Source organism: Halichoerus grypus, chromosome 8 (assembly GCF_964656455.1).
Source record: "Halichoerus grypus chromosome 8, mHalGry1.hap1.1, whole genome shotgun sequence".
Taxonomy (NCBI): Eukaryota; Metazoa; Chordata; class Mammalia; order Carnivora; family Phocidae; genus Halichoerus; species Halichoerus grypus.
The window spans coordinates 112726401-112752376 of record NC_135719.1 but is presented as its reverse complement, the minus strand read 5'-3'; the positions used below and the strand labels follow the sequence as shown (position 1 = coordinate 112752376).

Here is a 25976-nt window from a genome sequence, read left to right as displayed (position 1 = left end):
TCTGAAGGTAGAGCCAATAGAACTTGCTGATAGATTGGATATGGGTTATGAAGGAATAAGAGGAGTAAAAAAATGACTCTAAGGATTTTGGCTTAAGTTATTAGAAAAATGGAGATGCTGGGGCGCCTGGGTGGCTCAGTCAGTTAAGCGGCTGCCTTCGGCTCAGGTCATGATCCAGTGTCCTGGGATCGAGCCCCGCATCGGGCTCCTTGCTCAGCGGGGAGCCTGCTTCTCCCTCTCCCTCTGCCTCCCTGCCACTCCCCCTACTTGTGCTCTCTCTCTCGCTCTCTCTCTCTCTGTGTCAAATAAATAAATAAAAAATCTTAAAAAAAAAAAGAAAAATGGAGATGCCATTTAGAGAGGTAGAGAAGGTTGCAGGAGAAGAAGTGAACATTCAGTGCGGAGGAAATCAGTTTGAGTTAGGATAGGAGATATCTATAGTTCTGGGGAGTTATGAGGGAAAGTAGAAATAGAAATAGTTGTTAGGGAAAGTAGAAAGTGAGGAATAATAAATGTATAAAAGGTATTTAAAGTCATAAGACAATGCGATTATTTAGAGAATAAATGCAGATAGTAATGAGAAAAGATCCTGGGACTAACCTGGAGCAGCCCATTTTTTAGATGCTAGGAGAAGATGAAAAACCAGAGGTGTAGCCAGAAAGATCAGAGGAAAACTAAGCCAAGTAAATAGTTTCTTGTTTGGTTTTAATAGTGTCAGATCATTAGGGCCAGCTTAATCAGCTGCCTCTAAAATTTCTTAGAGTACTGGATAGTCCAAAATAATTAAATTGTTCTTTAAAAGGGAACTATTTAGTACGTTTTCTGCAATAAGATGGTTCATGGTCCAGGTTGGTAAATAAAAATAGACTGTTCCACTTAAACATACCTTGAAAGAAGATATTTGGTTACCAGAAAGGTTTAATCTTTCCAGTTGTTCATTGGGATCAAGACATCGACCTTTAATTTATAAAACAAGATGAAAGAAAAATTAAATTTCTTGTTTTCCCTCCTGTTCATACCCTGTCATATTTCTTAGTTGTATATGATCATCATTTCTTGCATATAAGTAAGGCTAACAGTAACACTGTATAGTTAGTAACAACTGATTAATGGTTAGTATTGTCACATCCTATAATCATAGATTTAGAAATGCTTTGCAAAATATCATACAAAAGAGTCTAAAAAAAGAAATCTAAGAATGTACTTTTCATACTGATAAAAAATTATTGTAGCATTATCTCATATTCCAAATGAAGTAATACATACCAATGCTGCTTATTAGATTTCCAGCAAGGTTAAGGTCATTTAAATTCTTCAAAGTTTGCAAGCCCTGAAAATTTAGACAATATATCATTTAGAGGAAGTCAGTAATATTATATATTTATAAATGATCTGATCAATCTGGTTAGTTCTCCAAGTGTTTTGAGCACTGGGTACTGTGTACTTCACAAGCACAGAAGTAAGTAGGTGCCTTCAAGCAGTCATCTTTGTTTCTCTGGAACGTGGAGAGAATTATTGGAAGAAGAGGGAACAGGGAGGGGAGGGGAGAGGAAAGGAGGAAGATGAGTAGGAAGAAAAACACATCACACAGAATGTGTTTATAATCTTTGGCAAGTTATATATATAACTTCTCTAAATCTCTATTTTTTTAACTTTCAAGGAAGAAATAACCTACCGCCCAAGCTTGGTGGGAGGAGTAAAGAAAACATCGTATATGAAGTTTTCTTTCTTCTTCTTTTTTTTTTTAAGATTTTATTTATTTATTTGACAGCAAGAGAGGGAACACAAGCAGGGGGAGAGGGAGAAGCAGGCTTCCCACTGAGCAGGGAGCCCGATGTGGGACTCCATCCCAGGACCCTGCGATCATGACCTGAGCCCAAGGCAGACGCTTAACGACTGAGCCACCCAGGCACCCCCCGTATATGAAGTTTTCTACACATTATAAATGCTGTATACATGTTAGTTTTTCTTCACAATAATTAAGCTGGTCATAAATATGCCCATAATATGATCTTGGGCATTGTGATTAAAACTCCACAGGGGTAACTGACTTTACATATAAATTATTGAAATTATCTTACCTCAATATTTTTAATTGTATTGTGATTCAGCCAGAGAACCTCCAATCTGAATAATTTCTCTAAATTTTCTATTTTGGAAATTTTATTATAATATAAATACAGTTTTTCTAAATTTCTACATTCTTGAAGACCTCCAATTTTCTGTAAAAAAAAAAAAAAAAGACTGAATAGTGTTAACTTATGTTTTGGCATTATCCTTTTAATAAAGTAGATTATAAGTACATTTTCTTTTTAAAATCACATTTTATTGCAAAATCTGTATCCAACAAAATGAACTGACATTTTAAAGATTTTTAAAATTTATTTATTTGAGAGAGAGACAGAGAGCATATGCATATGAGTGGGGGGAGGGGCAGAGGGAGAGGAAGAGAATCTCAAGCAGACTCCACTCTGAGCTAAGAGCCCGATGCAGGGCTCCATCTCACAACCCTGAGATCATGACTTGAGCCAAAACCAAGAGTTGGAAGCTTAACCAGCTGAACCACCCAAGACCCTCAAATGAATGAAACATTTGAAAAGAAAAAACATGTAATCCCTCCACCTAAAGACAACTATTTTCAATGTTCATATTCTTTTAAAATTTTAATCAATTCTATATCTATTTTTATATTATAATCATGAGACCTATATAATTTTGTGGATTTTTTAAACTTAAGACCATCTAAAATGTTTTTGTAATCATTCAAATAATAATTTTAATTACAAAATATATTAGCTATAATAACATTCTCAAAAATACCTGTATATGTGAAATATTTGTTTCAAATTTTTAGCTCTTATAAATAGTACTGCAACAAATAACTTTATGTTGTTTTCTGCTGTTGAATTACTCCTCTAGGATTAAATTTTAGGATTAGGGATTTCTGAGTCAAAAGGTATGCACATTTCTTTGACTCATGATACATTTTGGAATCTTGCTTTTCACTACAGATGTTACAATTTTTTTTTTTCTTCAGATTTTATTTTTAAGTAATCTCTGCACCCAAGGTGGGCTTGAATTCGCTACCTCGAGATCAGGAGTTGCATGCTCCCCTGAGCCAGCCAGGCGCCCCTAGATGTTACAATTTTTACACAACCAATAGTGACTAAGTAAACCAATTTAAACCAATTTACTACTAAGCGATACTGGGTATTATTTGATCTGATCTGATTACTAAAATGTAGAGTATGTCTACATTTTGATTCTTTATTTCTATTTTCTCCTTTGTAGAAATCTATTTCTATATTTTACCCATTTGTTTTGTTTGTTTTGTTTTACTGGGTAAAGGGTTTTATTTTACTTCATCATGTATGCCCCTCCCCATTCATCTGTTTTGATCCATGACTCATGCATATCTTTCATGGAACTATTTTTCCAAAGCCAAAGAATTAAGCATAAAATACTTCATATACGGTTATGTTTAGACTTACCTCTATGCAGCATTCAGCAATCCAGAGTTCTTTAAGCCGTAAACAAGTTTCTAGCCCTGAAATTTCTTTTATATCTTGAGCAACAATTGTGAGACTTGTTAAATTAGGAAATAATGATAATCCAACTATACAGGGATAACCTGAGAAAAACATCTCCAGTTTTGAAGTATCTGATCCTTCTTGTCCAACCATCTCATAAGACAAACCATTGCATAAACACTGTTTCAAAAAAAGAAATGGGGTTATTACCTATTTAAAATAATTTAAAAATTATTTTGCTATTAGAAATTATAAACTGTCAGTTGCACTGATGCCGTGTTTAACTCACAAGAAGGAAAGTTATACCATATATATGATTTTTCTCTACTTCCAAAGGTCATGGGGTAGAAGAAATCTAGGTGAGCTCCAGAAGGGAGTGTAAAAATGTTCCATTTAGTATTCTTGCAAATGTAATTGAAAAGAAATTTGGCTTTGACTCACCAGTTCCTTAATTATTTCTTCTTGGTTTAGGTTTTCACATTCAGTCATCTTCCATTAAAAATAAAGCTCATAATAATATATCTGTTAAGGAAAATGAAAAGTTGAAATAAAATAAATTCTAGAGTCATGTTATTACAGGTTGAAGGGGCCTTAAAGATACTTAGGTAGAATTACCCATATGTGGCCTGAAATTTTCACACAGTATAATACCAACTATCTGTCTAGGCCCCAAGACAGTCCGTTAAAGTTTTCTGTTAGAAAATCGGTTTTTTATTTTGAATTTAATTCTGTGTCTCCATAACTCCACTCCATTGTTACTTTACCTCCTGGGTTCAAATAAAACGAGTGTTTTTCTTCCCCACTATAAGCCTTTCATACTTGAAGAACATGGTCATCTCTCATCTACAACTTTATCTCACTCCCCAGTTCATCTCTTTTAATTCTCTCACTAGAGATAACTCTGTTGCTGTCCTTTGAACAGGCTCCAGTTTATCCTTCCTATTATACTGTTGTGTCCAAAACTGAACATAGCTCTAGCAAACAAGTGTACTGGCAAAGAAAAGAAACCTCAGGGTTTTGTGACATAGCTGGCATGGGAATAAATATTTAATAAAATGAATTAACCAACATTTTCATTTTAGATGATATGAACTGCTTAATACCTAAGTGGCTATAATAAAAACCCAATTTTTTGGTATTTTTTAATATTCATTATATTATTCCAGACATATACACAGGAATCTAGGTTTTAATATGATGACATGACAAAGCAAAATGTAGGTATGATGTATATTGTGATCCCACTTTTTACAACAATTCCTCTGTAGTTATGTATGGGTGTACATCTATGTGTATATGTATATATATGTATACACATGTGTATATGATTACATAAGGAGAAAATATGTAAAGATACATACTGAATTGTTAACATGAGTTACCTTGGATGCAGGTGAAAGCTAGTGTGATTATGATAGGCATGAGAGGTTGGATAGGGATAGATCTAGGTAAAAATGGCAAAGAAAAAAAACTTTTTAAGAGCATGTTTAGTATTCTATAGTATGAATATATAAACCATTTATTCATTCTACTGTTAGTAGACATTTGGAATGTCTCCAGTTTGGAGCTAAATAGTGCTTCTCTGAACAGTTTTATCATGCAAGACATTAGGTACACATTTAGTCTGAGTTTATACCTAGAAGTGGAATGAGAAAGAAACTATTGTTGTATACAACATGGATGATTCCCACAAACACAAGTTTAGCAAAGGAAGATACACACACAGTGAGGTTTATACTATGTGGCTCTGTTCACATAAAATTTGAAAACAAGCCAATCTATGGTATTAGAAGAAGTCAAGATAGTGGTTACCTCTCAGGGTTGAGTGACCAGGAGGAGGTAAAGAGGGGCTCTAGAGTGCTGATGAAGGTGTATTTCGTGATCTGTGTGCTGGTTAAAGGAATGCATTCACTTTGAGAAAATAAAATTAGATATCTAAGATTTGTGTGGTTTCTATATATATGTTATCCTTAAAATGAAATTTTACTTAAATATTTATTTTAAAAGTATATGCTCACTTTCATTCATTTATGCAAAATTATATATATGTACAGGTGTACACATAAATTAAAATTTTAAGAAAAAAAAGATGATGACTTGTGTCCTTGTATCTACCTACCTTCTCCCCCAAATCCCACTAGAACGAGTAGGGAAATGTGAAAATAAGAAAGGAATGCGTAGCAGTGCTAGGAAAAGAGCATTGAGTACCAGAGATGTTGAGAAAGGTATTTTGTTGTTTTATTTAAATTCCAGTATAGTTAACATACAGTGAAAAATTAGTTTCAAGTATACAATACAGTGATTCAACAATTCTATATATTATGCAATGTTCATATTGATTAAGTGTACTCTTAATCCCCTTCACCTATTTCACCCATCCCCCCACCTCCCCTCTGGTAGCCATCTATTTGTTCTCTCTAGTTAAAAGTCTGGTTTTTTGGTTTGTCTCTCTTTATTTTTCCTTTGTTCATTTGTTTCTTAAATTCCACATATGAGTGAAATCATATGGTATTTGTCTTTCTCTGACTGGCTTATTTAACTTAGCATTATACTCTCTAGATCCATCCATGTTGTAGCAAATGGCAAGATTTGGGTTTTTTTTTTTTTTTGGCTGAATAATATTCCATTGTATGTGTGTGTGTGTATATATATATATATATATATATATATAACCTCTTCTTTATCCATGCATCTATCGATGGATACTTGGGATGCCTCCACAGTTTGGCTATTATAAATAATGCTGCAGTAAACATAGGGGTACATATATCCCTTCGAATTAGTGTTTTTGTATTCTTTGGGTAAATATCCAGTAGTGCATCTACTGTATCATAGGGTAGTTGCTAAAAATATCATAGCTATTTTTAACTTTTTGAGGAACCTCTATACTGTTTTCCACAGTGGCTGCACCAGTTTGCATTCCCACCAGCACTGCATGAGGGTTCCTTTTCTCCACATCCTTGCCAACATCTGTTGTTAATTTTAGCCATTCTGACAGATGTGAGGTGATATGTCATTGTAGTTTTGATTTGCATTTCCCTGATGATGAGTGATGTTGAGCATCTTTTCATATGTCTTTTGGCCATCTGTATGTCTTCTTTAGAGAAATGTCTGTTCAAGTCTTCTACACATTTTTAAATTGGATTATTATTATTTTTTTGGTATGTTAATATTTTGGATACTAACCCTTTATCAGAAATGTTGTTAGCAAATAGCTTCTCCCATTCAGTAAGTTCTCTTTTAGTTTTGCTGATTGTTTCCTTTGCTGTGCAGAAGCCTTTTATTTTGATGTAGTCCCAATAGTTTATTTTTGCTTTTGTTTCTCTTGCCTCAGGAGACATATCTAGAAAGATGCTGCCACAACTAATGTCAGAGAAATTACTGCCTGTGCTCTCTTCTAGGATTTTTATGGTTTCAGGTCTCACATTTAGGTCTTCAATTCATTTTGAATTTATTTTTGTGTATGGTGTAAGAAAGTGGTCCAGTTTCACTCTTTTGCATGTAGCTGTCCAGTATTCCCAACACCATTTGTTGAAGAGACTTTTTCCCATTGCATATTCTTGCCTCCTTTGTCAAAGCTTAATTATCCATATAATTGTGGGGATATTCCTGGGTTTTTTAATTCTGTTCCATTGATTTATGTGTCTATTTTTGTGCCCATACCATACTGTTTTGATTACTACAGCTTTGTAACATAACTTCTTCAAGTCTGAGTTGTGATACCTCCAGTTTTGTTTTTCTTTTTCAAGACTGCTTTGGCTATTTGGGGTCTTTTGTGGTTCCATACAAATTTTAGGATTGTTTGTTCTAGTTCTGTGAAAATTGCTCTTGGTATGTTGACAGGGATTGCATTAAACTTAGTGTAGATTGCTTTGGGTAGTATAGACATTTGAACAACATTTGTTCTTCTAATCCATAAGCATGGAATATTTTTCCATTTCTTTGTGTTGTCTTTAATTTCTTTCATCAATGTTTCATAGTTTTCAGAGTACAGGTCTTTCACCTCTTTTGTTAAGTTTATTCCTAGGTATTTTATTAGAGAAAGGTCTTTTGAATGGAAATGAAGTAGACAGCATGAGACTGAGAGAAAAGCCCATCAGTACAAACCAGCCACGATTCAAGGTACCAAGGAAAGAAGTTTTACAAAACCATCCTAAAAATTCCCCAAACTCGGAGCCGCAGTGATTGGGAAGAAGGTGGCTGTGAGCCATCCAAGGGAACCAAATCAAAGGACTTTGAGATCTGTATCAGATCTCAGGCTCTGTAAACTGGAGATGCAGTCCAACCTTGCTGAGATGAGGAGAGGAGGGGCTTCGGCTAACACCACAAAGAAAAATACAGCCAGAAAATTATCCTGGAATCTCTAATTCATTCACTCATTCATTAATATATGTGTTGATATATTAATATATCTACCAGTCAGAAAATGCTAGGGGTAGAAGGAAAGAAAAGACTTTTCCAATAAGGTAGCATCTGGGCAAGGAGCTGAAGGAAATGAGGGAGAGTGAGCTATGAGGAAATCTGGGGAAAATGCACCCAGGCAGAGGGAAGAGCACATGCAAAAAAAATAGGATGAAAGGATACTTGGTATGCTTGCAGAATAGCAAGGAAAATGATACGGCTAGAACACAGCTAGGAAATGGAGACTGGTAGGATGTGACATCAGAGAGGTAGTGCAGAGCCAGATCATGTGCTAGCTTGTGATTTGTAGGCCCTTTTGAGGATTTTAGATTTTATGAGTAAGATGGAAAGCCCTATGAGGATTTTGAGTGGGAGTAATATGAGCCGTCTTAAGTTTTGAAATAGATCACCCTCAAAGAATCTGTTGAAAATAGACTATAGGGGTCTAAGGTAGAAGCAAGGAGACAAATTAAGGGACAGTTATAATAATATAAGTGAGAGAGGATGGTACTTGGGGTAGGGTGGTGGTAGTGGTGATGGTGAGAAGTAGTTAGAAGATGGACCTATGCTGAAGGTAATACTGTGCTTTCCTTCTTTGCTTGCCATTAACAACTATCTCTTTACCCCATTCTTGGGTACCCCCAAGATATTACAGCACAGGCTGCAGGAGTGGCCAGGCAAGGAACAACTTGAAAGGATTTAGATACTCCATCAGAGGCCCATACATAGATGCAGGCCATAGTCTTGCCTCCCTAGGCTTATTCAGATGCCATACTAAGTAAAGGAAGGCTTTGTACCACTACTTCTCATCAGAAAAGAAGCCCCTACATTCTGGCTTAATGTCTATGAACATTAATAGGAAAGCCTGCCTTCCAACTATCACACAAGGAACGAGGCCTGTCCTTAGTACATCCAAAGTCACCAAATGGGGATCCAAGTTATCTAGTCTATATCCAAGATGTCTGTTCCAAAAGAAATTAACTGTTCCCTTTGTTATTCACTAAATTACCACATATATTTGAGCCTAATTTTGGACTTTCCAATCTGTGTTCTCCCTTAGCTCTCTCTGTCTTTTCCTATAGTATCATCTGGTTTTAATTACTGTGATTTATATTAATTCCCACCACATATTCTTTCTTTTTTTAATTTCTTGGCTATTCTTTCACATTTATTTTTCCAAATAAAATTTATGAAAGTTCATATTTAGTGTTTAAAAATTCACTTGGGTTTTTGAAATTCCATTGTAAAGCTTAATTTAGAGAGAACTTCCGTCTTCACAGTATTCAGTCTTCTTGAGAACAAGTTATAGCTCTCCATTTATTCAAGGAGACTACTTTGTCTTAACAGAGAAATATGCATATTTTGGATACCAACCTTACTTCCCACTTCATCTTATTTAGGAAAAAATCTATCTAATTCAACAGTTAATTAGCAAAACAAAATATAACTTAGAAATCTTTCAATTCTATAATTTGCATAACTACATCTGAATTATGAAGAGCCTGAACCTCCCTGGTATTTACAAGCCTCCTATGCTTCCTCCAGTCACAAGTGGGCCCAGGGCTTCCAGCTGAAGCTTCTGATTCCATCAAGAGGTGTGTCCTGTTGGCCAACTTGCATTCATTCTCCTCCACTTTGGGCAAGTTCTTTTCAGGGCCTGACCATCTAAGAGACCACAGGTCTTTTTCTCTAGTTCCTTCATGGAACCAGGAGCCACCAGGAGCCACCAGGAGCTTCTGTAGCTTTCACCCTTCAAATCTCAAATCTTGGATTGATTCAATCCCCTCCTTCCCCTCCTCACTCTGGAGTGCTGCTGGATGATTTCACATAACCAGCACAGAGCTGAAGTCACTGAAAATGCATGGCCGCTAACTTCAGCTGAATCTTCAACAATGGACATTTTATATTTTCCTCTTCGACTTCCTCTCCTAGGGAGAGTAGGGCTAGAGATACAGCTCTGGGATTCATGACATAGGGACTATTCTAAACTTCTACCACTCTTCTCAAGTTCTCCCTGCCACCCCTCCTCCCTCTGCAGATGATCTTGTCCCCATCTTAAAAGAGAACAGCGATACCATCAGATATTCATTCCTTAAATTCCCTTTCCTCCTAAAAATGTATTTCTTTCCCTTCCTGACTCCTGTCTTAGTAAAAGTATTCTTTCTCTTGTCTAAAATGTGTGTACTGATCCCATTGTCTTCAGTCTCTTTCAGAACAGTTATGTCAAATTTTCCTCCTCCTTTTATTCCCATCTTTTCTTCTCTAAGGCCTCTCTTCTCTCCATATATGAATGTTAGATCATTCCTGTCTCCTAAAAAAAAGTCCTCCTATCCTGTATTCTATGAATGAATGTTTTAGATACTTTCACAGAAAAACTTCAAGATAGAGGAGTTCATTATAGCAACACTTCACTACCTCCACTCAGTTCTTAACTCACTGCAACCTGACTGGGGATACCTCAGGCCACGACTGCTTCTTCTGCCAAAGTTAACAATAATCTTCTAGTTGCCAAAGACACTGGACATGTTTCAGCTCTCAGCTTAACTGGACCTTGGCATGGCATTTGACAATGTTGATAACTCCATTCTTCTAGTATTCTTTTTTGTTTGCCTTTTTCTCCTTAGCTTCTCTCTACTTGTTATTTCAAATCTACTTTTCTGAGCACTTGTTTCCTTCTTGGTAAAAAATTACTAATCTTTATCTTCCTGTTTTCCATACAACAAAACCAACTTCCTACATGGATAGCTATATCTGAATGTGTCATAGGCATCTCAAATACAGTGTGTTCAATACTGAAGTCATATTTCCCATCCAGCCTGCTTCTCTGAGTGTATGCCTTCTCTTGGTAAATGGCACATCTTTGTAATCAACCGTATCAGAAACTCAGGATTTATTCTTAACCACTCTTTTACTCTTTCTTCCATGTTCACTCACTCATTAAATCCTTCTGCATATACCTCTTAAATGTCTATCATTCCCCCCCTCCTCTCCATTCTGTTTGCCCCTTTTTTGGTTCAGGCCTTCATCATTTCACCTTAATTGGATGCCTTCCTTATAGTCCTAAAACCTCCAATCCCTCGTCTACACTGTTGTGACAGCCAGCCTCCTGAAAGGTAGATCTGTTTTTTTTTTTTTTTTTTTTAAAGATTTTATTTATTTATTTGAGAGAGAGAGAATGAGAGACAGAGAGCATGAGAGGGAGGAGGGTCATAGGGAGAAGCAGACTCCCTGCTGAGCAGGGAGCCCGATGTGGGACTCGATCCCGGGACTCCAGGATCATGACCTGAGCCGAAGGCAGTCGCTTAACCAACTGAGCCACCCAGGCGCCCCTGAAAGGTAGATCTGTTTAAGCTATTTAAGGAAGGTATTCGTGGTATCCATGCTCTGACTCCTGCCTACCTGTCAAGCTCATCAACCACAAACTCCCAACACCCCAGAGTCTGGCTACAACTATAGTTCTCTGAATGGGCTGGGGTATTTCTATATTTTGTCATATGCTGTCTTCCTTCCCTAAAATGTCTTTTTTCCCTTGACTTTATGGCATACTCCATACATCCTTAAAGATTTAAATCAAGAGTCTTCTTTGTGAAGATTTTAATTCTCTCCGGTAGTATTATAATCATTCTCTTCCTTATGACTCCAGTTAAGGCCTGCATATGTTCCATATATAGTACCTGTCCCACTGTATTGTGATGCCTTGCAGGTCTTTCCTCCCTACCAGGTTACATGTTCATTGAAGGCAAGGACAATGAACCTATCACTATGCCGGGCACTTGGCTTGGTGTTCCATAAAATTTGTCGAATAGTTTGAATTAATTGTCATGCTACAGAGTCCTATATGGTATAATTTGGAATATATATAATAATATGTAAATACTTGCTGTACATGACCAGAGTATAATAATAAATAGAGTGTAAAGCACCATGTTTCTGTCTGCCAGGAGGGTAGGGTATTATTCTGAGAAAATCAAATTTATTTTCTACAAACTAGAAGCCCTGTATGATCAAACTGTCTCCTCCCTTGGGTATAAAGAGATCAGAATCCATCTGTTAGTACTGACGGGCCCAACAAACGCCCTTCTGGCACCAGGTGAGCAGTATCCAATTTGGCCAAGGAGCCCTTGGTTTTCTCAGTTCTGTACCTTAACGCGTGCAGTAAAGGCTGCACAGATGACTGTGGGCCACCTTCCCTTTCCTCCCCCTCTTAACCTTTGCTCTGGTCACCCTGACGGCCTCCAATAAAGACACGTCTCTGTCTCATTATTACTATCATCTCCATTGCGCCATTACGGGGGTCCTTTGACCTCAACGTTGCTTCTCTCCCGTCTTCCTCTCAGGGGCGGGCAGAGAGGGAGGAGAGGAGAACAAAGACTCCTGGGGCCTGCAGACAGGTGATGCAGGCCCAAAGGCCACAAGGTGACACACACTCACCTTATCCCAGAAAGATGATGGATTCCAGGGCAATCCGAGACAGACCAGAGTCCACTCCGACCTCAATCCCTGTCTTGCAACAGCGGGCACGACACCCTCTCTAATCCGGGGCCTGGTGTGTTTACACTACCAGCTCCGGTTCCCTAGGAAACCTGCCCTCCGCCTCCCGCGACCTTGGAGTGGGGAGGGGGACAACAGCGGGGAAAGCAGCGGCCGAAGCCGTTTCTGGGTCACGTGGCGGCAACCTCCAACCAATCAGCAGAGGTAGGGGTCCACCCGGAAGACCCCGCTGGTGCTGCTGGGAAGTGGTGGGGAGCTCCTCGCTCGCGGGTGTCTTCGTGCCGGCGCGCATCTTTCGACCTGCCTTCGCTGGGTCATGGGACCGGACTGGAAGCACCGAGTTGTGGGCGTAGTGGCATGGACCTAGTCGTGTGGCCTCCTCCAGTCCCGGCTCTCTCCCACTGAAAGCCTTCGACCGTTGCGACCTGGAAGCCCGGAACCTCGCTGGACTTGAACCTCAGTCATGGGGCTGTGATGTCATAAGGCGACCGGAGAGCCAGGACAGGCCCCGATCCCCGGCTTGGGCTCCGATCCCCAGGAATGTAGCGGACCTCCGCCGACGAGCCGAATCGAAGGTCGGCGCTGGCATACGAACCTCTGGAGAAGAAATGGGCTCTCCTCGGGTCTTACCGTTCTTGGGCCGGCTCTTGAGGGTCGTTTCAGTATTCCAAAATATTCAGGAGGCAAAACATATTTACAAAATAAAGTAGAACTTAAAGAGGGAAAGAGAGGAACTTTTAAAAGAGTGGGCAGAAGGGGTGAGGAATGAATGCACTTGGGGCGCCTGGGTGGCTCAGTCGTTAAGCGTCTTCCTTCGGCTCAGGTCATGATCCCAGGGTCCTGGGATCGAGCCCCGCATGGGGCTCCCTGCTCGTCCGGAAGCCTGCTTCTCCCTCTCCCACTCCCCCTGCTTGTGTTCCCTCTCTTGCTGTGTCTCTCTCTGTCAAATACATAAATAAAATCTTAAAAAAAAAAAAAATGAATGAACTTAGTAAAAGGCACAGCAGAGTAACTGTAGCTCTCTTCGTTTTCCATAGCTGCCTGTCCGGTATGGAGCCACTAGCTACAACCACGCGTGGCTCTTGAACACGAAGTGTGGCTGGTCCGAATTGAGATGTACCATAAAATACGGATTGTATTTTGAAGGCTTAATATGAAAAAAAATAATAAACTTTTTGTATTGATTATATGCTGAAATAAGAATATTTTTGATATATCGGGTTAAATAAAAATGCGATATTAAAATTTTACTTTTTAAAAGTAGTGATTAGAAATTTTTAAATTACATATGTGACTTCTATTATGTTTCTGTTGGACAGCGCTACTGAAATGTTTGTGGTTCAGTTGGTTTGTGTAGAATATGACGTTCAGTTCGTGCAAAATAGTACCTGTAGTGCCCTTTTCCGTCAGCAGATGGCCGCCTCACTCAATAGACTATAGTTTTAAACTACTTTCTCAAGAGAAATAGAAGTGTAGATTTTAAAAATATTTCTTGCCAAAGGCGCCTGGGTGGCTCAGTGGGTAGAGCATCCTACTCTTGATCTCAGGGTATAAGTTTAAGCCTCACATTTGGTGGGGAGCCTACTTAAAAAAAAAATTCTTTACATTTATCTAATAACAATTCAACATTTGTCGTGATTCAATTATTTTTTCTATAATGTTGACTGTAATTGCATAAATATATTTTTAAAAGTAAATTAATTTTCCCTCTACATTTTTTATTTCACAGGAATTTGTTCCCATCTGTCATTAATTAATGAATTAAGAATAAATTAATTAAAATATTTGTGGCTTAGGGGTTTAAAACAAATACCAGAGAAATCTGATTCCTATTTGTATTTTTAATGTATTTGAAAGCCTAGTTGAAAAGATGACCTGCCCAAGCAAATATTCATCTTGGGGTATAAAGACTAGATAAAAATAGTTTAGAAATCTCAAGTTTTAGATTAAGAATTTGAGTCAGGAAACAATGAGAATTTTATACATCAAGCTTCTCGTTTGGGGGGATGGAGCTCTTTTGGATGAAGTATAGAGATTATTAAAGTATATTGTTAGAAATCTGTTATGACTCTCCTAACCAGTAAAAGACTAGGAGAGAGCTAATACACAGTTTTCTTTATATTATATAAACAAGTAATTTTAAGACTTATTTCTAGGTTTTGTATTCTTCTTATGGCTTTTAACTGTAATTACCTTTTGTTCCAAATACCATCTAGAATATGTTAACAACAGGCAATTCTTCCTTTGAGAATTACTCAGGACAAAGGCTTTAGTTTGGCAAATCACCAATGGTTATTAGCCTACAGCTACACGAGAACTCTGACTCAGTTGCTGACTGGCCATATCCTGGAGATTTTGCAATAAATATAGAGGTGCATATATCTTTTTGAATTAGTGTTTTTGTTTTCTTCAGGTAAATACCCAGAAGTGGAATTGCTGGGGAAATGCAAATCAAAACCACAATGAGATATCACCTCACACCAGTCAGAAAAAAAGACAAGAAACAACAAATGTGAGTAAGGATATGGAAAAAGGGGAACTCTTATTAACAGTTGGGAATGTAAATTGGTGCAGCTACTGTGAAAAACAGTATGGAGGTTCCTCAAAAAATTAAAAATAGAAATATCGTATGATTCAACAGTCTTACACAATTCACATATGCAAACAATGAATCATGGAACACTACATCAAAAACTAATGCTGTAATGTATGATGATTAACATAACATAATAAAATAATTAAAAAAAAAAGAAATATCATATGATCCAGTAATTCCACTACTGGGTATTTACCCAAGGGAAACAAAAACACTAACTCAAAAAGATATATGCACCCCTATGTTTATTGCAGCATTATTTACAACAGCCAAGATATGGAAGCACCCCAAGTGTCTGTTGATAGATTAATGGATTAAGAAGATGTCCTTACAATTTATACATCACTACGTGTAGTTGAGTATTACCTTACATATCCCAAACCAGTACTGCTTTGACTCTGTAGAGATTTATCCACATTTTTTCATCTCTAGTATTTTACAATAAAATACTTGAGAAGTTAACAGATCAAGACACCCCTTCCCCACCCCATATCATTGGCTTACATTCCTTGATTTGATGAAGCTAATCTACTACAGGATTAAAAATACTGGGGATTTGCTCCTGTTTTCATCTGTCTGCCCCCAGACTAGTGGGAGGCAGCAATTTTGCCTAAGTGAATCTTCACTGAACCAAACTTTCCCTCAGGTGGACAGTTGCAAGATCTAGTTGGAAGAGGAAATGTTAGTGAGCCCTTTTCTCTACAGATATATAGCCATTTTCCCAATGACATTTCCAGTATTAAAGTTGATATTTTAAGCTTCATTTATATGTCTCATCACTATTTCCCAGTTGATTCGAAGCTTGGAAGGGAAAAAGGGGTATTTATTTGCCTTCTAAAGCCTGATTTCTATAGTTTGGGTTAAATGTATTTTTGTACGATCCAAATGTTTGAAATTTAAAGTGCAGGGGCGCCTGGGTGGCTCAGTCGTTAGGCGTCTACCTTCAGCTCGGGTCATGATCCCAGGGTCCTGGGATCGAGCCCCACATCGGGCTCCCTGCTCCGCGGCGAGCCTGCTTCTCCCTTTCCCACTCCCTCTGCTTGTGTTCCCTCTCTCGCTGTCTCTCTCTCTGTCAAAAAATAAATTAAAAAAAAAAAAATTTAAAATGCATATTGACACTGAAAAAGAATATTCTGTAAGTCAGAATAAAGAACTCTTTCCATTTTAGGAAAGTGAAAGTGTGCTCTGCTGTTACTATAGATCTACATCCTAGCTGCATGTACACAAAGATGATAGTGTCTGTAGAATTTAGAGCCAGTCTACACAGAAACACTTTATTTGCTTTATAAACCATGGCTAATGTGCACATGTGTGTACTTGACAAGAGGTCTTGGAAAAGAGATGCAGCACTGTTATCAAATACAGGGAACTCTAAGACAATTATTGTTTGTAGCCAGCACCATCTTGCTAGCTCTGCCAGAAGGATCATTGTGTGAGCCAACCTGCAAATCCAACACCTCAGTAGAAGCAGAATTTTAATTGTGCAAACACAAGGTGAATGACACCAAGCAGAACGTTAGACTATAATTAATAACTTCAAATGGCCCTCTTAAATCATATCCAGGATATCAAAAATAAGAAAGGCATTCGTGTCCTTGAACACATTAGTAACATACAATAAAAGCTGATACATATATAATGTGAATGTCTTATATGTATTTTCATTTGTATGTATGTATTTATAGATACATAGAAGAATTTTACTTACGATAACGGGTTTTGTATCAGAGTTATCAGAGTTTTTAAATTATTGTGCTTAGGAGACTTTAAGCATTTAATTCACCTTTTGTCATAATACGGAATCACATTTAAAATCATCCCAGATATTCTTTCTTTGAAAGATATATTAGCAGTCTTCCATTTTTATTTTAAAACCCCCAATTGGCAGGACATGTACCCCATGCCTGACCTCAATCTGAAATGCTATAGATTCTGTCATCTTTGTCTTTTTTGACCTTCAGTAAAGATTCCCACTTATCCCCATATTTAAAAGTCCATGTTCTAATCAGTTCTGATCAATAGAAATTATATGTAGACCATATATGTCATTTTAAATGTTCTATTAGCCATATTAAAAAAGTAAAAAGAAACCGGTGAAATTAATTTTAATAATATTTTTTAAATCACATTATCATCAGAAAAGTCTTTTTTTTTAATTGAGGTATAATTGACATAAAACATTATATTAGTTTTAGGTGTACAAATTTGATATTTGTGTATATTGCAAAATGATCACCATAATATATCTAGTTAATATCCATCATCATATGTAATTATAGAATTTTTTTCTCGTGGGAAGAACTTTTAAGATTTACTCTCTTAGCCATTTTCAAATATGCACTACATTATTATTAACTATAGATATGATGCTGTATATTGCATCCTCATGACTTTTTTATTTTATAACTGAAAATTTGTACCTTTGACTCCCTTTACCTATTTTGTCCAACCCCCAACCCCCACCTCTCGCAACCTCCAATCTGTTTTCTATATTCATGAGCTTGGTTGTTTTTTGTTTTGTTTTGGTTTGGTTTTATATTTTGCATATAAATGAGATCATACAACATTTATCTTCCTCTGTCTGACTTACTTCACTTAGCATAATGCCCTCAAAGTCCACCCATATGGTCACAAATGGCAAGATCTCATTCTTCTTATGGCTGAATATATATATACCACAATGTCTTGATCCATTCATCTGTCAATGGGCACTTAAGAGTGTTTCCATATCTTGGCTACTATAAATAATGCTTCACATTAGTGTTTTCATTTTCTTTGAATAAATACCCAGAAGTGGAATTGGTGGATCATATGGTAGTTTTATTTTTAATTTTTTTTTTATGAACCTCCATGCTGTTTTCCACAGTGGCTGCACCAATTTACATTTCTACCAACAGTGCACAAGGTTCCTTTTTCTCCACATCCTCGCCAACACTTGTTATTTCTCATCTTTTTGATAAGTCTTTCTGACAGGTGTGAGGTGATACATCTTGTGGTTTTGATTTGCATTTTTGTGATGATTAGTGATGTTGAGCATCTTTTCATGTGCTTGTTGGCCATCAGTATGTCCTCTTTGGGAAAACGTCTATTCAAATCCTCTGCCAGTTTTTTAATTAGATTGTTTGGGGTTTTTTTTCTGTATTCAGTTGTATGAGTCCTTTGTATATTTTGTATGTCAGCCCCTTATTAGATATATGGTTTGCAAATATTTTCTCCCATCCAGTAACCTGACTTATGTTGTTGATGGCTTCCTTTCCTGTGCAGGTGAAATCAATTTTAATATTTTCAACCCAACATACCAAAATATTTTCATTTCAATATGTACTCAATATAAAAAGTCATTAATGAGCTATTTTCCATTCTTTCTTTCATAGGAAGTTTTCGAAATTTGGGGTGTATTTTATCCTTACAGCACATCTGAATTCAGACCAGCCACATTTTAAGTGCTAATAGATAACCATATTCAATTGTGTAGTTCCAAATGATTGATTTTAATTTTTTCCATTAGAATTTAGATGAATATTAGACTTAGGTTTGGCTGCACTGAAAGAAAACACAAAATAATCATAGCTTTATAAAGATAGAAATTTATTTCTCTCTTATAAAAAGTTAGGAGATAGTGGTCTGGGGTTAGTAAGGTGTCAGGATCCAGCTTCCTACCTTGTTTCTCTGCTGTGTGTGGCCTTTATTAGCAGAGTTGCCTCATGGCCTAAGATGCTTGCTCCTTTTCTAGTCATCACATCCACCTGCCAGCCAGCAGATAGAAGAAGGAGAAGGAGGAAGTTTTATATAATAATTGTATACCATCAGCCAGAACTTAGTGACAGGTCCACAGAGAGCTGCAAGAGTGGCAGAATATTTAATGTTAATCTAAGGTAGCTTTATGTCCAGCTCAAAATTGGAGGTTTTGCTACTACAGAAGAAAAAGAACTGGATAAGGAGGGAAAACCAGTAATCTTTATTTCAAAAGGGTCTTTGAAAACTCAATAGGATTTCAAAACGATTGTCTTAAATATACCCGTCATTGGAAGTAAAACGGGTCTCTTTAGGGCTATACCTTCTTTAGTAGAATTAACCCACAGATTTCTTAGTTTACGACAAACCTACTGATATTCAACATTCTATAAGGTAGAGATTCCGACAGGATGTGTGCCTTTAGCACTTTAGCAGCACAGAGAACTATGCTTGGGTGACGAACATTTAGAGAAGTGTCTGCCATAGTAGAAAGGTGCCCTCAGTCTTGGCTTTTAGCCAGATCATCTGACATGACCCAGTCTTGTATTCCTACATGCAGATGTTTAATTGCCTAGTTATTAAATTTGGGTTGTCATGTGTATAAGATATGTATTAAATCAAGAATTTCTCTGAATGTGGAGCTATTTTCTGGAGAGGAAATGGGCTAAATGGAGGATAACTCCACTTTCCCCCTTTTGGCAGGTGGCTTTGTTACCATTTAACCATTTTGTTAGGGATCTTTTTTTTTTCTGCCTAAATATCTATAAATAACCAGAAGGCAAGGGCCTATATATTATTGCTTTTGTGTTTCCCACACACAACTTTAGTATTTAAATAAACAGATATTTGATATTTCTAATTAAATGCACTGCTCCTTTAAAGCTATGAAATCTAGGGTAAATACCCAAGGATCACGGTTACAGATAGTACAAAACACTCAAAGCCATACTCTTCCTGCTTTTATTCAAAGACAGTTTGCCTACCCTCTCAAGATACATCTTTAAAGTTGAAATCAAAATTCTCTCATTCTTTCTCCCTCAATCAATATTCTTGGCTTCTGATCCCACACAAAGCATCACTGTTCCAGAAAATTATTTAAATTGTGTGGAGACTTGAAGCCTGGTGATATGTAAATGAGTTTCCAGCACAAGTTTTATTACGGTGACTTCAGTAATCTAAACAGATACAGCAAATTCTTAAAATGAATTTATTTTTATTTAATTTAGTAAGTGAATACACTAATAGACAGCTTGGGTTTGTTTGAGAAAGGGAAGGAGAGAGGAACCAATGAAGGGAAGTAAAATGTCATCCAGTCAAATAAATGGGAGAGATTCACTATGTGCTTTTGATCCTCACTGCTATTTTCTCTACTAGACTCTCAGGGAATGGGGTCCCTCTCTCAGTCTCTGTCTTCAGGTCTCAGAAGTGCACTTCCACATAGTGGTTAGTGGGCAAGTGTGCCTTGTGAAATGATGGAGTACTTTTCCTCATTACAGTGACCCCAGGAAATATTGGCTGAAATAGTGTCAATATCTTTTTACTAACCAAAGTTGGTTGAGTTAAAAAGATACTTGAGTGGGACACCTGGGTGGCTCAGTCAGTTAAGTGTCTGCCTTCAGCTCAGGTCATGATCCCAGGGTCCTGGGATCGAGTCCCACATTGGGCTCCCTGCTTAGCAGGGAGTCTGCTTCTCCCTCTGCCTCTGCCTGCCACTTCCCCTGCTTGTGCTCTCTTTTTCTGTCAAATAAATAAAATCTTAAAAAAAAAAAAGAAGATACTCGAGTAAAAATGATGATTTTAAAGAAAGCGCTTGCCCTTCCCACACCAAATTCTTTTTAATACGTTTAGTCATGCTTGTGATTCTCATTTAGAATGATTTCAGCAGCCTCTCAACTGGGTTCAAAGACGGAAAAGAAACTAGGAAAGGTAGATCAGAGAATGGAGACGAGAGAACAAATGAGATGCTTGCAGATGAGATTTTTGTGTTTTTCGATTATAGATGTTTTTCCTTCCCTTGGATGCACTTTATGTCTTGAATTCTTCACTTATCATCTTTACTTCTTCTTATTCAATTGAAGTGATTATTTAATTCATCTGCAATCATTGTTTTGAATGCCTTAATTCTTTAGATTGCCATTGAGAATTTTCCAACCGGAAATTCCATCGGAAAAAAAGAAAACATTCATTTCTTCAGGGCTTTTCAAAACATTCTTAGTTTTTGTCACTGATTTTCTTCCCTTTGGTTTTATTTCTAAGTTCAATTTAGATGAGTTCCTAAGCATTAGGAGTGTTATTTGAGCCGTAAATACAGGGCCGCATAAGAGAGCCACGCTAGACATTGGTGAACAGCTGTAATGAGTGACTGACAGGTACTTCAAATTACAAGTTTATTGTGTTGTGGGTTTTTTTGTAATAATAACACACTGTCCTAATTTGTAGAATATCCCTATTTTTCCTAGTTTTCTAGACTATCAAAGCATATTTACTAGAGAGAGCTTTAAGTTTAGAACTTCATTACAAAAATCTCTTGATTAGAACAAGTTCTCAAGCTTTGGGTCTCCTTTATACTCTTAAAAATTGCTGAGGACCCCAAAGAACTTTTGTTGGTATGAGTTACACCCAACTGATATTTATCATATTAGAAATTAAAACTCAGAATTTCAAAACATGTTTATTTATTTTAAAAAGAATAAATGATTACAGTTAACATAAATAACATGTTTATACAAATAATTGTACTTTCTGAAAGAAAAACAGTAGTGAGAAACACAGCATTGTTTTACAAGTTCTTTAGTGTCTGACTTAAGAGAATATGTCCGACTTAAGTGTCTGACTTGAGATTCTTACATGTGCTTTTGAAGTGAGTCTGTTGCAAAATCTCAGCTCATGTAGCTTCATACACATGAGAGAACGAGAGTGAAAGGCAAATTACATCCTAATACTGTTATGAAATTGGTTTTGACCTCACAGACCATGAGAGTCATCCACCACACGTTGAGAACTACTGGTCTTGAACAGCATTTGGTCCAGGAAGAAAAAAGGCTTAATATTCATAATTGAGAGTAAAGGAGTTTAGAATTCTAGCCTAGAAGCTACTCCATTCCTTATTGGGACATACATTTTAAATCCATTTTAAAATAATTTCCTCACTATTTAGCTTGTAGAGGTCAAGATCAGTTTTAAAATTCTGAAAAATAACACATATGTGTTTGACATTATTGAATATATTGACATTATTGACATAATATAAGGATATATATACACATGGAGCAGAACTTTAAAAAAAGTTGTCATTTGTGATCCTACTATTTTACCACTGTCATATTGCCTAAAAGAGTCAGCATGGTGCAATAGAAATAGCTCAAAGTTTTGAATTCTAACTTCAGAATTGACTGGCTTTGTGAATGGGCAAGTTACTTCACTCCTCTAAGCCTCAGTGTCCCCGTTTGTGAAATGGGAATGAAAGCGCCTGCATTGCAGTTTAGCATGGATTTTGATGGACAGCCATGCTGAATTCCACCTGGAAACAGGTGGGGGCAGTGGTGAACTGCACGAGTAGGAAGGCTTTGGCAGACCTTAGTGGCAGATGGGCTGCAGAGACCCTACTGAAAGCACATCAGGCTGATCCAAGCAAGATGCAGCAGTGGCATCAGAGAAGTGCGCAGATCAGAGTTACGGAGACATACAGAGACACGGAAGCCAGTGTGAACCCAAGAATGAAAGCCAAAGAGCAAGCCGCCTCATCACCAGAGAGGAGAGTCAAAACGAGGCCAGAATTAGGAACAATTAAGGACCCAGAGACAGTGCAAAGAATCTCGAGAGAGAAATTTCAGGACCTCCTTTGAGGTGGAGGCCAAGCCCAGCCTGATCCAAAAGACAACCTTTGCCAGTGTGGCCATAGAGAAGGGGTAGGAACTTCTACCGTGCTTCCGCCCAGGCACCAGATGGATCCAGCCTGGGTGAAGTAAATATTCCCCCTCCTTCAGCCCCTCTTCCTTCTTAATCTTGTAACAGAAGTGCTTGTTTCTGTGGGGGAACTCATACCACATAGAAAAAGTAGGGTGGCCGGTTTTCCCAGTTTGCCTGGAACTGAGGGGATTTCCCAGGACATAGACTTTCAGCTTTAAAACTGGAAAAATTCCTGGGGTGCCTGGGTGGCTCAGTCGGTTAAGCGTCCGACTCTTGATTTCAGCTCAGGTCATGATCTCAGGGTTATGAGATCAAGCCCTATGTGGCTCTTAAGCGCTGAGTATGGAGCCTGCTTAAGATTCTCTCTCTCCCTTTGCCCCTCTCTCTCCCTCTCTAAAAAACAAAAAACCTGGAAGAATTCCAGGCAAACTGGGACATGTTGGTCACCCTGTCCCATGGTACAACCAACCCCCACTCTAAAGCAATGCCCATATCACAAGTGAGGCTGATAGAAGTCCTCTCCAGCACATTCTTTTCAGAGCTATCAATAAAGACATCTCTATGGCTCCTGGCTGAACTAAGTGAGTGGGATGGATGTCAGGATCTGCCAGAGGTCATTTCTGTCTGAGAGAGAAAGATAAATCCTGATCCCTGATGATCATCTTGATCCAGCTGAGCCTGAAGCAACACTACCCAGGGACCTTTCAGTGACATAAACTTGTAAATTCTTTCTTTTGCATAAGTTTGGATTTGGCTTCTAGTCTGGCTTAATATAGTAGGTACCTTAAACAGAAGGAAGCTTATAAATCATGGCATATACTTAGCTACTAGAAACCTTTCTCACTTTGTGAGAAATTAGTGCTGACTGGGTTAAAAGCTGTAATAAGGGACTCCTAAACTATAAATTGCTCTGCCTTGACCAATGTCCTATGATTGACTGTCTTACATTGACGTGATGTGTCTGGTAATACGGCCTTTACTAGATTAGCCTGTTTCTTGAATTCTGGTGGGTATTGTCAGTGATGTCTTCCTGCCATAACTGTCCTCACTATCTCCTCACCCCCTCTGTCTTAGCTCTTCTAGCACTATACCTTGCTTTAAATATCCAACCACATTTCTTCCAGCTACTTGCTAGTATTTAATGCTCTCAGCTCCACCAGTCTTTCTGGGTTCCTAGCTATAAACACTTCTCCTTGACCTACTTGACTACAACTTGGCCATGGTTACCTGCTCTAGTCTCTGCTTAGCCTGGCCTGCCCTGGCAGGCCAGGAGGGACTGAGAACCAATGAATAGAACTTTGGCTTAATCTTTAGACACTTGAATGATGTTCTTGGTTGCAACAGCCTGTTTTTGTCATTATTGGAAACACAGTCCTTTTCCAAATAATTCTTTCAGGCTTTATGCTGCTTTAGTGGTCAAAAACTTCCTCTCCCATATTATATAACTTTGACTGGGTGGTTGGGTAGGGCAGGGGATGGGGAGTGGTAAATTTGCAGAATAGATTTGTGAAAATGATGAGTCAAGGCTGAGTTAAGAAGGATGCTGCTACAGCTATAGTTTTCAGATTCTAGTGGATATAAGAATAACTTGAGGGGCTTATTTAAATTGCATATTTCTGAGCCTATTTCCAGTGAATCTGACTCAGTAGATCTGGGGTAGGGCCTAGGATTCAGCATGGTAAGCAAGAATATCAAGTGATTCTGATGTAGTTAGTCTCTAGATCATACTTTGGGAAATATTCCTCCACAGTGTGTTCAGAACATGTGCTTGGGGGAGGAAAGACCCTAATAGTCTGGGTGCTAGAATAGCTTCAGGGTGGATCATCTTTGTGATTTTCAAATCCTTTTGGGTCTTTTATGATGCTTGGCTTGTTTTCCTTAAGCAGTTTGGTAAGCTTGGAAGTCAGGATGGAGAAACATGGCTATATATATATATCTCCCACAGCTATGCCATAATATTCCACAAAACCCAAATTTACCAGAGATTGTTGGAGCTCGTTGCCCTGCCTAATCCGTGTATATTATTGAATGTCTTGAGAGGAGATGATTCTAGAGAATTGAACTTTACAGTATCATATTTGATTGATTCAGCTCAGCAAAGAACCAGAATTACTAGCAGCAGTTCAAGGTCATAGGAGAGAGTGGGCCAGGCCCTGGTCTCAATTTCAGTGGGGCAACAAAGGCTGCTGCAGCATTTGGCTTCTGGGGACATCATCCACATTGAATGCAATGGGCATGGAGCTCCATGTAATATTTGTATTTGTAATATAGTAACATTGGGGACAACGTTGTATAAAAAGAGATATGGTCTCTAATTATTGGGCAAAGTGTATAGTTCCTGAAACTACTTAGGTTGGTAGAACTTTTGGAGGATGTAGCTTGATAGTGGAGGTGCTGGGGTTGTTCCATAAGATTCATCCTTTGATCGGGGCCTCATTTACACCAGAGTTGATTTTTTTTCCACTCTCTTTCTCCACTGGAGGCTTGTAAATGGCATAGTGCCTCACCTGCCCAAGCTCAAAGAAGAAGAGAAATGTTGGAGCCAAGTTAGCTTAAGTGCATCAGTTTAAGATGACCCCTATGGAGGCCACCAAGTTGGAGCATAATGAAGACACCTGAGCTGGTATTTATGGGGCCTTGAATCAGCTTCAGTCAGTAGGCACAGTAATCTGGACAGAATCACTACTATTTCCACTTGGGTGGCCCACATGGACTGACTATTGAGAACTTCCTGAAACTCATAGAGTGGCTTTATTCCAGCCCGAACTGAATAAGCTAAATGAAATTAGCAATCTAGGCCAAGACTAAGCTATAGTTCTGCTGTTAGCACTGTCTGGTGACAGACCCAGTCACCACCTCTCGGCTTCCTTCAAAATCCACCATGATTAAGCTCTGGATTACCCAAAACAGCAGAGCAGGAAACTGTATTTATTATCATTGGAGGTTTTTTTAATCTCTCATCCTTCTGGAGTGGTGGTTTATGAGGAAGTCCAAACTTTAAGGCACCTGTGCTGGTCTATAGGTCAAAGATTTTAGCTAGAACTAAAGACATGCCAAGAGGCTGGACAGAGTCTTATGTTTCTTTCAAATGTATTTGGAAGGTTAAGGAGAAAGATTACAGGAGAAACAAGAGAATTAGGTGAGGGACTTCGGTTTTAAAAATATTTAGGAATGCTGTGACCTTCTACATGGCCTTGAGCTGGGGGTGGTATTCCTCTATGCATATTTGAGGTCACTGGGCAGCACAGGCATGATTGACAGAACCCAAGAGGTTAACTTCAGCGCCTGCAGGTACCAGAGCTGCACAGAAGCCT

At 38.1% G+C, this 25976-nt stretch overlaps 2 protein-coding genes and 1 long non-coding RNA gene across 5 annotated transcripts in view; 2 read left to right on the top strand and 1 right to left on the bottom strand.

Moving 5' to 3' along the window:
- Positions 1 to 12499, bottom strand: part of LRRC9 (leucine rich repeat containing 9) — a 112848-nt gene extending 100349 nt beyond the window's left edge. The window contains exons 1-6 of the mRNA XM_078053772.1: positions 12363 to 12499; positions 3972 to 4052; positions 3492 to 3710; positions 2082 to 2222; positions 1267 to 1330; positions 887 to 957 (exon numbers count right to left, since the gene is read on the bottom strand). Of these exons, the coding sequence (XP_077909898.1) occupies positions 887 to 957; positions 1267 to 1330; positions 2082 to 2222; positions 3492 to 3710; positions 3972 to 4019 (543 nt within the window). The 5' untranslated portion in view covers positions 4020 to 4052; positions 12363 to 12499. The remainder of the gene's footprint in view (positions 1 to 886; positions 958 to 1266; positions 1331 to 2081; positions 2223 to 3491; positions 3711 to 3971; positions 4053 to 12362) is intronic.
- Positions 1 to 25976, top strand: part of RTN1 (reticulon 1) — a 383578-nt gene that overhangs the window by 130539 nt on the left and 227063 nt on the right. Inside the window, exon 1 of one of the 3 annotated variants that reach the window (XM_078053775.1) lies at positions 14870 to 14934. The exons of the other annotated variants lie outside the window; for them this stretch is intronic. Within the exon in view, the coding sequence (XP_077909901.1) occupies positions 14885 to 14934 (50 nt within the window). The 5' untranslated portion in view covers positions 14870 to 14884. Of the gene's footprint in view, positions 1 to 14869; positions 14935 to 25976 lie in introns of those variants that run through there. 3 annotated transcript variants of the gene reach the window in all.
- Positions 12619 to 13672, top strand: LOC144378856 (uncharacterized). Its single transcript, XR_013440717.1, has 2 exons — positions 12619 to 12997; positions 13460 to 13672. It is a non-coding gene; the product is annotated as an uncharacterized LOC144378856 (long non-coding RNA).